The sequence below is a fragment of the Oryctolagus cuniculus genome, chromosome 4, assembly GCF_051225735.1.
Source record: "Oryctolagus cuniculus isolate XC-2025 breed Fujian yellow rabbit chromosome 4, ASM5122573v1, whole genome shotgun sequence".
NCBI classification, from domain to species: domain Eukaryota; kingdom Metazoa; phylum Chordata; class Mammalia; order Lagomorpha; family Leporidae; genus Oryctolagus; species Oryctolagus cuniculus.
In genome coordinates, this window is record NC_142870.1 from 128,357,480 (window position 1) to 128,371,446 (window position 13,967).

The 13,967-nt window shown below is 40.1% G+C and overlaps 1 protein-coding gene across 1 annotated transcript in view; it reads left to right on the forward strand.

Annotated features, from left to right (window-relative positions):
* Positions 1–13,686, forward strand: part of LOC149127109 (vacuolar protein-sorting-associated protein 25-like) — a 43,512-nt gene extending 29,826 nt beyond the window's left edge. The window contains exon 2 of the mRNA XM_089331398.1: positions 13,507–13,686. Coding sequence (XP_089187524.1) covers positions 13,507–13,686 — 180 coding nt within the window. The remainder of the gene's footprint in view (positions 1–13,506) is intronic.
* The last annotated feature ends 281 nt before the right edge of the window (positions 13,687–13,967 follow it).

Here is a 13,967-nt window from a genome sequence, read left to right on the forward strand (position 1 = left end):
TAATTTCAAAATATAGCATTGGAAGACTTCTGGTCAAGAAGGAATAACAGGAATGAGATTTATCCACTTTCCTGAAAAAGCTAATGATTGCAAAAATGTGAAGCAATGAACACAAGACATTGGACATCAGATAACAAAGGAAAGTGATCCCATAGAGTAAGAAAGCAGATAAAATGAGACTTAAAATGTTGTAGCTGTAGCCTGGAAAGTGGGTAGGAAGGGAGAAGAAATTCAAGCAGAGTCCAGGGGTCTCCTTAAGATGTTGAAGAGATATAATGGCAAATCCAAGAGATGAGACTAGCAGAGAAAGAAAATTCCAGAAACCTGCAGAGGAGCCCTGAAGAATTCAGAAGACTATTGATCAACACATGAATGGCAGTTCAGGAAAAGAATCACATGGAATGATTAAAGGGAGCAGTATTCAGAGACTACATAGAGCCAAAGTAGTGTCCTTACACAGCAACCAGACAAATTCTAATATGTGGAGCATCAGCTAGAGCACTAAAAATACCCTGCCTCATTATTGCAAAAATATTAATTTTAGTTCTCATCTAGTGTAACAAACCTTAAAAAAGATTTTAAAAAATCCATTTTGTATCTTTTCTATTTTTTGACCACATGTGATTAAAATCATTGCTTATCTATTTTTACAATTTATATTAAAATGAAAGATCAAACTGTTTCTAATTAATCAGAAAAATTAATGCAGAAAAAAGTTCAAGAATATTTGTACAAATGGAAATTATCTAGACACAAAAAGAGTAAAATCATTATGTCTGGAAACTGAATTAAAAAAAATCACAAAGCATTCCAAGAAGTGTAAAAACATCAACCATGTGGAGAAAATTCAACCCTCTGAAGGTAACCACAAAATGAAAGGAAGTAGTAAAACATTACTGTGTTACCTTTATAGCATTCTAAGATGTTAGAACTGGAGTTCTTCACAGTGGATTAATTAAGCACAGAAATGGGAATGGTGGCAAGATTTAAAGTGGAAGTATAGAAGTCGGTGGAAGCAAAAGCTTAGAACTTTAAAGTACTCCCAAATATTGGGTAAGGTGCCGATTTCCTACCATACAATGAGAAGAAAATGGGTACAAATTCGCTAAGCTTTTGAAGTATATGGCAGCTCTAGTTGACTGGAGAACTTAAGAATCTGGTAGCTGACTTCTAGGTTCTATGTGAAAAAAGTAGTAACATTTTACAATGGAAAGTACTTAAATGTGCCAGAGAAGTGGCATTCAGCTTTTTTCCCAGGAACCCTGGAGTGATTTGGGGCTAATGTAGAATCCTCAGACTCCATCTGAGTCCTAATCAATACTGTATACTACTACATAGCAGTAAAACACCAGGCACTGAAGTATCCCTTCACTATTTCCTCTTTCTCCCCATTCATTTAAGAAATGAAGAGCTAAAATAGATTTTTATAGACTGCAGTCTCTACTCATTATAATAAAGGATAAGTAGACCTAAACATACCATTTTGAATCTGAAGTCTATTCCAGCTTTCTCACTACCCAGTTCTACTTGTTGGACATAATGGTTTATTCTGGGAAAAAATAATTTCACTTACTGAGGTTACTGAATTTTTATATGGACTATGACTTTGGGTGTCCCATAGTCCTTACCCACTCTTGTGGTATCAAGAAACTCACTAAGTATCCAGCTACCATTGCTACCTTTGTCATGTGCTCCTGTCAGCACTGACCTCTCCACAAGGAAAACTCCCCAGATGCCCAGGCAGGGCCCCCATGAACAAATAACACTACTCAGCAGCTACTCCAGAGGTCACAGAGAATCTACTTCAGAAAGTAAATTAAAGGCCAACAAACAAAGAAATGAAGCCACAGGAGAATCTGATTGATTCATTTATTATTTAACCAATCCTTAGCTAAACAATTTTCTTTCAAATTAAATGTTGATTTATATTTGAGCGAAAACACAGCTTCTATCTTTTCTTCTTAGCAGCTGGAGGCCTGCCCATGATAAGAATAAAAGTTGCCATTATTTTCAAGGGCTTATTGAGTTTTAAAGTTCAAAGATTGAATTTAATTGATTACAGCTTAGAAATATCATTTTAAGCAAGAATAATCTTTCCCTTTCCTAAATAAGAGCAGGTATAGCTGTAAGATCTTGACAAGGCCAGAATTAGGAGGTCATCCAGTAGGGCCCTTGCCCAGGAACCAACCTATAAAATCACAACAATTACTGTCCCCTGCTGGAGAAAGATGTATTTATAGAACTCTTCTCTGTGTGAATATAATATGAGTATGAAAGGATTATTTTGTTAAGGAGAGGTGACATCCCAAGATATGCTGCTGAGAAATTGTCAAAAAGTAAAAGCAAGGATTTTATTTTGCCCAATGCTGTGTATAAATTTGGACATTGAGTGGAATTGGCACATGGCGATGGGCAAGAGGCTCAGCCTTCCACCCATAGTTTGTGCTTTAGTTTCCTTTCCTGCAAGGTACCCAATCTGACCTATAATGCTATCAAACAAATATAAAAGGAAATAAGTGTGAGAAAGTACAAAATACTTACCTACTTGATGTGTAATATTATGAACACACTATATTTCCTTGGCTCTTGGGATTCTAGAACCGCAACTGGTGACTCCAGCCTTGTGTCACCAAAAGGCAGAAGTACAGATAAGGTAATAGTCACATGATCAGTTCACATATAGAGCCTAATGCATCCTGCTAAGCCACATTTTGGCATGAACAACACAGTGCATGTATTTAGTGCTTACTTTCCAATAGTTTCATTAAACTGTTGTTACATATACCCTGTGTGGTTCAGCACATTGTTTAACTACTTTTAGGGTTTATTTATAAACTCAGAAAAATCTTACATGCAGGAAGCCAATAAAGAAATTCACAAAGCCACAGACCTGGTATTTTGCAGGATAAATAATCTGAAAAATCAATGGACTATCTTAGAATTAAAGATTAACACATGTGCCTAAAATTGACCACTTAACATAAACTATTTGAGTACACGAAGTCTATGTATCAGGCATTAGAGATTGTTTATGGCACTGCAGAAACATCGGAAAAGCCAAACAAAGTTGTTCTTTCTAGAGACAACAGAATGATTCCTATTAACTACAGCTAATAGTAGGGAAATAAGGATTAAGCTAGCATCTTGCTAAATATTTGGGACATGATCCTAAGCCTACCCTACAGAAGAGAGGCAGGGGAAGATGCTCAGAGCAGCTAGGAGCTATATCTGGGAGAGGGGTAAGCACAGTGGCACAGTAGGTTAATCCTCCACCTGTGGCGCCAGCATCCCATATGGGTGCCGGTTCTAGTCCTGGCTACTCCACTTCCAATCTAGCTCTCTGCTATGGCCTGGGAAAGCAGTAGAAGATGGCCCAAATGCTTGGGCTCCTGCACATGCATAGGAGACCAGGAAGAAGCACCTGGCTCCTGGCTTCAGATCATGTAGCTCCTGCCATTGCGGCCATCTGGGAAGTGAACCAATGGAAGGAAGACCTTTCTCTCTGTTTCTCCCTCTCACTGTATGTTACTCTACCTCTCAAATAAATAAATAAAATCTAAAAAAAGGGTTTTTTAGATTTTATTTATTTATTTATTTTTTATTTATTTCTCCCAGATATATATATATATATATATATATATATCTGGGAGAAAATGGGAGCATAGGCCAGGATGGTAAGAAGTGGACATGGGCGGAGCCAAGATGGCGGAATAGTGAGGGCGTGCACCGATAGTCCGGGAAAATTTAGTTTAATAAAAGGGGAGTTACGGTAGCCTCAGAAAAAAGAACCAGGAAAATATTGCAGACAAAACTCTTCTGGATCCAGTGGGCGTGAATCGGAGGACCTACTGGGAGAACAAGGTCGCCCACCGCGCGCGAAAGCCTAGCCGCAGGACCGAGCCGCGGGACTGAGTCGCGGAAGCCGAGCCGCGGGACTGAGCTGCGCAAGCTGCAGGGTCTGCGCGCAAGTGCTCGAAGGGGAGTGCAACAGCGGGGAGACTTGGGACGTCCAGGGCTCCGAGTCCACACATCGGCGCTGGAAGGGGAGCAGACCTGCGTGGAGAGCGTGGGAGCCCACAGTTCGGGACATCAGCGGCAGACTCAACACACCAGCGCTGGAACGCGAGGTGAGCCGAACCTCAATAACCCGAGACACCGGCAGGCAAGCGGAGAGAGGAGACTAGAGGGAACGACCCCCGGGGCGGGGGGGACTTCACCAAGCTAACTGGAAGAGAGAGAGAGGGAAAAAAAAAAAGGTGACTGGTACGGACACGGGTTTCTCTCTCTCCGCTCACCTCTCAAGGGCGAGCAAGACAAAGAGCAGGCGCCATCTTGGACATACGTCATAAGCAGAGCGACCTCAGGTCTGCACCGGCCCTGAGCCTAGCAGTAAAACCTGACTCTGGGTGGGGCGAATTAACAGGAGATTAGGACTTAGTAAATTTATGGTGCTACTGAACTGAGACTGTGAAAAAAGAGACGGTGGGGGAGAGAACTCACGGAATTCACGTGAGCACTCTCCAGAGACGCTACAATTCCGTAACTTTGGCAACCCAGTGGGAGACTGAAGGAGAATTTGAGCCCACTCTAAGGGCCGAACAGATTCCCTGTGTGGTCCTTGGGAAAGAGCTTCTGATCTCTGGCTCCTGTGGGTATATCATTTGCCTGCTAACTACCTCCAACTTTGTTCAGCTGTGCAGAATAACTTCCCTGTTGAATCAAAAAAAGAGAGAGAGAGAGAGAGAGAGAGAGGTTTACCACGCCTAACCTGGGAGTGTCACCTTTGGCACACCAAACAGAGCTCTCAGGCCACACCCATATCAAGCCCTAAGGCTCCATCAAAAACAGATAGTCCACTTAATCTAGAGTCATAGTATAACAAGAAAAAGCACCACAGTGAAGAAACCAAATATCTCCAATATGACAAATAACAAATGCAAAAACCAAGGTAATAAAAACAAGGAAGTCACCATGAAGCCCTCAAATGAAAAAGACACCCCAATTCAAGATTATGAGGATGATGACATAGAAGAAATGCAAGAAGCAGATCTCAAAAAATTGATAAGAACATTAAGAAGTTCTCAAAAACAAATTCTTGAACTACAGAAATCCTTAATGGACAAGATAGAAAATCTCTCTCGTGAAAATGAAATATTAAGGAGGAATCAAAATGAAACGAAACAACTAGTACAACAGGAAACTGGGATAGTGACTGAAGTGAAGAATTCAATAGATCAAATGAAAAACACAATAGAGAGCCTTACAAACAGAATGGGAGAAGCAGAAGAGAGAATATCGGACTTAGAAGACAGAGAACAGGAAAGGATACAGTCAGACCAAAGAAAAGAAGAGGAAATTAGAAATCTAAAACATATTGTCAGGAATCTTCAGGATACTATTAAAAAAACCAACATTCGGGTTCTAGGAGTTCCTGAAGGCATGGAGAGGGAGAAAGGATTAGAAGGCCTTTTTAGTGAGATATTAGCAGAAAATTTCCCAGGTTTGGAGAAGGACAGAGAAATCCTAGTACAGGAAGCTCACAGAACCCCTAATAAACATGACCAAAAGAGACCCTCACCACGACACGTTGTAATTAAACTCTCCACAGTGAAACATAAAGAAAAGATCCTAAAATGTGCAAGAGAGAAACGTCAGATTACTCTCAGAGGATCTCCAATCAGACTCACAGCTGACTTCTCATCAGAAACTCTACAAGCTAGGAGGGAATGGCGAGATATAGCCCAGGTACTAAGAGAGAACAACTGCCAGCCCAGAATATTATATCCTGCAAAGCTATCATTTGTGAATGAAGGTGAAATAAAGACTTTTCATAACAAACAGAAATTGAAAGAATTTGTTGCCACTCGTCCAGCCCTGCAAAAGATGCTTAAAGATGTGTTACACACAGAAACACAGAAACACGGTCATCAATATGAAAGAAGGTAAAGGAAGGAAACCAAGGAAGGAAAGCTCACAGCAAAAGATCACAGGGAATTCAAAGCATATATTAGAACTTATCTTTGGCAAATGGCAGGGCAAAGTTACCACTTATCATTAGTCACATTGAACGTGAATGGCCTGAACTGTCCAGTTAAAAGACACCGTTTGGCTGATTGGGTTAAAAAACAAAACCCATCTATTTGCTGCTTACAAGAAACACATCTTTCCAACAAAGATCCATACAGACTGAAAGTGAAAGGCTGGAAAAAGATATACCATGCCAACAGAAATGAAAAAAGAGCAGGCGTAGCCATCTTAATATCAGACACCATAAACTTTACCACAAAAACTGTTAAGAGAGACAAAGAGGGACACTACATAATGATTAAGGGATCAATTCAACAGGAAGATATAACAATTATCAATGTATATGCACCTAACTACAGGGCACCGGTTTATCTAAAAGATTTGTTAACGGACTTAAAGGGAGACTTAGACCCCAATACAATAGTACTGGGGGACTTCAATACTCCATTCTCAGAAATAGACAGATCAATAGGACAGAAGATCAACAAGGATACAGTAGATTTAAACGACACTATAGCCCAAATGGATCTAACAGATATATACAGAACTTTCAATCCTACAGCTAAAGATTATACATTCTTCTCAGCAGTACATGGAACCTTCTCTAGGATTGACCACATACTAGGCCATAAAGCAAGTCTCAGCAAATTCAAAAGAATTAGAATCATACCATGCAGCTTCTCAGACCATAAAGGAATGAAGTTGGAAATGAACAACTCAGGAATCCCTAGAGCATACGCAAACACATGGAGATTGAACAACATGCTCCTGAATGAACAATGGGTCATAGAAGAAATCAAAAGAGAAATCAAAAACTTTCTGGAAGTAAATGAGGATAACAGCACAACATACCAAAACTTATGGGACGCAGCAAAAGCAGTGTTAAGAGGAAAGTTTATATCAATAGGTGCCTACATCAAGAAATTGGAAAGGCACCAAATAAATGAGCTGTCAATGCATCTCATGGATCTAGAAAACTGCCACAAACCAGACCCAAATCTAGTAGGAGAAGAGAAATAATTAAAATCAGAGAAGAAATCAACAGGATTGAATCAAGAAAAACATTACAAAAAATCAGCCAAACGAGGAGCTGGTTTTTTGAAAAAATAAACAAAATTGACACCCCATTGGCCCAACTAACTAAAAAAAGAAGAGAAAAGACCCAAATCAATAAAATCAGAGATGAAAAAGGAAACGTAACAACAGACACCACAGAAATAAAAAGAATCATCAGAAATTACTACAAGGACTTGTATGCCAGCAAACAGGGAAACCTATCAGAAATGGATAGATTCCTGGACACATGCAACCTACCTAAATTGAACCAGGAAGACATCGAAAACCTAAACAGACCCATAACTGAGACAGAAATTGAAACAGTAATAAAGTCCCTCCCAACAAAGAAAAGCCCAGGACCAGATGGATTCACTGCTGAATTCTACCAGACATTTAAAGAAGAAGTAACTCCAATTCTTCTCAAACTATTCAGAACAATTGAAGAAGAGGGAATCCTCCCAAATTCGTTCTATGAAGCCAGCATCACCTTAATTCCTAAGCCGGGAAAAGATGCAGCACTGAAAGAGAATTACAGACCAATATCCCTGATGAACATAGATGCAAAAATCCTCAATAAAATTCTCGCCAATAGAATGCAACAACGCATCAGAAAGATCATCCACCCAGACCAAGTGGGATTTATCCCTGGTATGCAGGGATGGTTTAATGTGCGCAAGACAATCAATGTGATACACCACATTAACAGACTGCAGAAGAAAAACCATATGATTCTCTCAATAGATGCCGAGAAAGCATTTGATAAAATACAACACCCGTTCATGATGAAAACTCTAAGCAAACTGGGTTTGGAAGGAACATTCCTCAATACAATCAAAGCAATCTATGAAAAACCCACAGCCAACATCCTATTGAATGGGGAAAAGTTGGAAGCATTTCCACTGAGATCTGGGACCAGACAGGGATGTCCACTCTCACCACTGCTATTCAATATAGTTCTGGAGGTTCTAGCCAGAGCTATTAGGCAAGAAAAAGAAATTAAAGGATACAAATTGGGAAGGAAGAACTCAAACTATCCCTCTTTGCAGATGACATGATTCTTTATTTAGGGGACCCAAAGAACTCTACCAAGAGACTATTGGAACTCATAGAAGAGTTTGGCAAAGTAGCAGGGTATAAAATCAATGCACAAAAATCAACAGCCTTTGTATACACAGACAATGCCATGGCTGAGGAAGAAATTCTAAGATCAATCCCATTCACAATAGCTACAAAAACAATCAAATACCTTGGAATAAACTTAACCAAGGACGTTAAAGATCTCTACGATGAAAATTACAAAATCTTAAAGAAAGAAATAGAAGAGGATACCAAGAAATGGAAAAATCTTCCATGCTCATGGATTGGAAGAATCAATATCATCAAAATGTCCATTCTCCCAAAAGCAATTTATAGATTCAATGCAATACCAATCAAGATACCGAAGACCTTCTTCTCAGATCTGGAAAAATTGGTGCTGAAATTTATATGGAGGCACAAGAGACCTCGAATAGCTAAAGCAATCTTGTACAACAAAAACAAAGCCGGAGGCATCACAATACCAGATTTCAGGACATACTACAGGGCAGTTGTAATCAAAACAGCATGGTACTGGTACAGAAACAGAAGGATAGACCAATGGAACAGAATTGAAATACCAGAAATCAACCCAAACATCTACAGCCAACTTATATTTGATCAAGGATCTAAAACTAATTCCTGGAGCAAGGACAGTCTATTCAATAAATGGTGCTGGGAAAATTGGATTTCCACGTGCAGAAGCATGAAGCAAGACCCCTACCTTACACCTTACACAAAAATCCACTCAACATGGATTAAAGACCTAAATCTACGACCTGACACCATCAAGTTACTAGAGAACATTGGAGAAACCCTTCAAGATACTGGCACAGGCAAAGAATTTCTGGAAAAGACCCGGGAGGCACAGGCAGTCAAAGCCAAAATTAACTATTGGGATTGCATCAAATTGAGAAGTTTCTGTACTGCAAAAGAAACAGTCAGGAGAGTGAAGAGACAACCGTCAGAATGGGAAAAAATATTTGCAAACTATGCAACAGATAAAGGGTTAATAACCAGAATCTACAAAGAGATCAAGAAACTCCACAACAGCAAAACAAACAACCCACTAAAGAGATGGGCCAAGGACCTCAATAGACATTTTTCAAAAGAGGAAATCCAAATGGCCAACAGGCACATGAAAAAATGTTCAAGGTCATTAGCAATCAGAGAAATGCAAATCAAAACCACAATGAGGTTCCACCTCACCCGGGTGAGAATGGCTCACATTCAGAAATCTACCAACAACAGATGCTGGCGAGGATGTGGGGAAAAAGGGACACTAACCCACTGTTGGTGGGAATGCAAACTGGTCAAGCCACTATGGAAGTCAGTCTGGAGATTCCTCAGAAACCTGAAGATAACCCTACCGTTCGACCCAGCCATCCCACTCCTTGGAATTTACCCAAAGGAATTTAAATTGGCAAACAAAAAAGCGGTCTGCACCCTAATGTTTATTGCAGCACAATTCACAATAGCTAAGACCTGGAACCAACCTAAATGCCCATCAATGGTAGACTGGATAAAGAAATTATGGGATATGTACTCTTTAGAATACTATACCGCAGTAAGAAACAACGAAATCCAGTCATTTGCAACAAAATGGAGGAATCTGGAACACATCATGCTGAGTGAAATAAGCCAGTCCCAAAGGGACAAATACCATATGTTCTCCCTGATCGGTGACAACTGACTGAACACCAAAAAGGAAACCTGTTGAAGTGAAAGGGACACTATGGGAAACGGTGACTTGATCAGCATAGCCCTGACTGTTAATGAACAACTTAATACATTATCCCTCTTAGTAGTTTTTTTGTCTGTTCTACTTAATATGACTGGTTTAATTCTGTAATTAATACACAGTTATTCTTAAGTGTTGAAATTTAACTGAAATGTGATCCCTGTTAAACATAAGAGTAGGAATAAGAGAGGGAAGAGATATATAATTTGGGACATGCTCAAGCTGACTTGCCCCAAATGGTAGAGTTAGAAACATACCAGGGGACTCCAATTTAATCCCATCAAGGTGGCATGTACTAATGCCATCTCACTAGTCCAAGTGATCAATTTCAGTTCGCAATTGATCATAATGAAAGGACTGAGAGTCAAAGGGAGCACATAAGCAAGTCTAGTACCTGCTAACACTAACCGATAGAATAAATAAAGGGGAGAGTGATCCAACATGGGAAGTGAGATACTCAGCAGACTCATAGAATGGCAGATGCCCTAAATAGCACTCTGGCCTCAGAATCAGCCCTAAAGGCATTCAGATCTGGCTGAAAAGCCCATGAGAGTATTTCAGGCATGGAAAGCCAAGACACTCTGGTAAAAGATCTCTGTGAGTGAGATCTCAGTGGAAAGAACAGGTCTTCAAAGAAGGAGGTACCTTTCTCTGAAGGGAGGAGAGAACCTCCACTTTGACTATGACCTTGTCTAAACAAGATAAGAGTCGGAGAACTCTTATCTTCCATAGCCTTGGAAACTCATGACTGGAGCATAGGGAGATTACTGATGCCATAGACAGGAGTGTCAATTGGTAAAGTCAACAACAGGAGTCACTGTGCACTTACTCCTCATGTAGGATCTCTGTCCTTAATGTGCTGTGCATTGAGATTTAATGCTATAACGAGTACTCAAATAATATATTTCACTTTGTGTTTCTATGGGGGTGCAAACTGTTGAAATCTTTACTTAATGCATACTAAACTGATCCTCTGTAAAAAAAAAAAAAAAAAAAAAAAAAAAGAAAAGAAAAGAAAAGAAACTATCAACTCCCAACTTGACTCTCACTGGGATTAAACATGACAATAGGTCTGATCTGATTTCATCATCATTAAAAAAAATCATCTATTATTTTTCACTTTATGTTTCTGTGTGGGAGCAAACTGTTGAAATCCTTACTTAATGTATACTAAGCTGATCTTCTGTATATTAAGATAATCGAAAATGAATCTTGATGTGAATGGAAGGGGAGAGGGAGTGGGAAAGGGGAGGGTTGTGGGTGGGAGGGACGGTATGGGGGGGAAGCCATAGTAATCCACTATTCGTACTTTGGAAACGTATATTCATTAAATAAAAGTTAAAAAAAAAAAAGGAAGTGGACATGATCCAGATGTGTGGTGAAAGAAGAGACTACAAAATTCAATGTTGATATGAATATACATTGAAGTAGTGAAGAATAAAAGTACCCCCCGCAGCACACAGATGCCTCATCTTCATTTAAGATGGTATCAAACAGTTAATACTTTCTAATAGAAAGCGTATATCTCTGGAGCAAGTTCTCCTACATATAGATGCATGAAATTATTACTTAAAGAGATAGTATTTGGGAAAAATGAATTTGAATACCCTACTTCAAAGTGCATTTAAATCAAGATATATCTATAATGCTTGAGACTGTATTAGTGGGTATTATTGATATGATTTCAGTAATGTGCTATATATGCAAAAAGTTTAAAATTCAAGGGAACATTAACAGAATGTACTACTGAAAATAAAATTGATTTTATACAGATTCAGTAAAAATTTTTGCAAAAAATTGAATAAATAAGTTTTTTTGTTTATTTGAAAGGCAGAATTACTGAGAAAGAGAGAGATAGAGAGAGATCTTCCATCTACTGGTTCACTCCCCAGATGACTGCAATGGCCAGGTTTGGGCCAGGCCAAAAGCAACCAGGAGCTTCTTCCAAATCACCCATGTGGATGCAGGGCCCCAAGAATTTGGTGAATCTTCTGCAGCTTTCCCAGGGTTATTAGCAAGGAGCTAGATCAGAAGTAGAGTAGCCAGGTCTTGAACCAGTGCCCGTATGGGAAGCTGGCATCTACACCACAATGCCAAATTTGTTTTTTTAAAACAGTATCATAAATCCAAAATATTAAGAAACAAATTTGAATCCTATTTTTTTAATAATCAAATATGTATTTTTAGGATTCATTTTATTTTACCCTATATATGATGGAAAAAAAAAAAAACCTGGTCACACAGTAGCATTAATCAAAAATTAAAAAACAAAAGACCATAGAACCACCAGAAATCTTTATATCTTCCAGGATACATGGGAAATTCTTATTTATTTGTTTATTTGTTTTATCTGAGGTTGAAAATAATCCCAATGATATTAGAAGGGACTAAAATTTTAAGGGAAATACTAAATGAGGTCTGTTTGGAAGCCGACAAGAACATATATTGGCTAGGTTAATGAAGAAAAGACTATTCAGTTCAAAGATCAGTAGGCAATAAGAAAGAGATGTAAGAAATGATAACCAATATTGATCTTAATTAAACAAGGCAGGTGACAGAGTAGAAACTCCCATGTGTCGTCAAAGAGTAATTATTCCATGGATCTAGACTATAAAAAATATTTGTGAGTTCCAGGTTTCCTGGACTACTAAAGTTTTGATGAGTTTCCAATGGCCCTGACAGTGTTGCTTCCAGCCATTCTTTACATGGTTGTTGAAAATAGACAGATAGCGGCAGCTGCTGTGGCTTACTTGGCTAATCCTACGCCTGCAGTTGTTCTAGTCCTGGTTGGGGCGCTGGGTTCTAGTCCTGGTTGCTCCTCTTCCAGTCCAGCTCTCTGCTGTGGCCTGGGAGGGCAGAGGAGTATGGCCCAAGTCCTTGGGCCCTGCACCTGCATGGGAAACCGGGAGGAAGTACCCGGCTCCTGGCTTCGGATCGGCGCGGCACTGGAAGTACCGGCCATTAGGGGAGTGAACCAATGGAAGGAAGACCTTTTTCTCTGTCTCTCTCTCACTGTCTATAACTCTCTCTCTGTCTCTCTCTCGCACTAACTCTGCCTGGCCAAAAAAAAAAAAAAAAAATAGCACAGGCAGCTGGCCTCTTTGTGCTGGCTGTCTCGTCCTGCTGCCTGCACAAAAAGACCGGTATGATGGTGATGGAAACTCAGGAGTACATACTTTTCAAAAATGTTACAGCAGAAGCTTTTGAGGAATCAGTTCAGAATGCTAGAGGAACTGAGGGTGAAAGGGAGCCTGCAGCGCTTGGTAAGAACAAGTGTAAGGGCTGGCATTTTGGTGCAGTAGGTTAAGCCACTGGCACAGCCAACATCCTGAATCATGGCTGTTCCACTTTCGATCCAGCTCCCTGCTAATGAGCGTGGGGAAGCAGTAGATTATGTTCCAAGTTCTTGGTCCTCTGCCATCCACATGGAAGACCCAACAGTTCTGGGCTTCTGGCTTCAGCCTGGACCCACCTTGGCTGTTGAGGATATTTGGGGAATGAACCAGTGGATCAAAAATTTCTCCCTCTCCTTCTTCCTGTTTCAGTTCCTCTCCCTCTGCCTCTTCCTCTCCCTCTGTTTCTGTGTTTCAAATATATAACAAATCTAGGTTCCTGATCATATGGTGGAGGCCAGAAGAATTGAGGAAACTCATCAATTGGTGGTTTCCAGGAATGGCCGGAACAACTTCGTGTTCATACTCTATGAACTGACCAATGAGGAAGATGCAGAGGATGAGGAGTTCTGTGGGCTAGATGAAGCAAGCTTACTGCAGGCTCTGCGGGAGTGAGACCTGGTAACCCCCACAGACTGGATCTGTGGCTTCCTCAGATCCAAAAGCGCTCCAATCATGAAGGCTGGGAACCAGAGATGGATTTCTCATGCACCCTATATGTCTGTCCCTAGCTGGAATGACCAAGGTGCCAGCCTTACCTCCTCTCGCATCCTAGGAGTCTACTAAACCTAACACTTTAAATGTGTTCACACAACTGACCTTATAAAAATACACACTTGCACCTGCGTAAGCTTCTGTGTCTTTCCGCTCCGACTCCCTTAGCTGCTGTTGCCTCC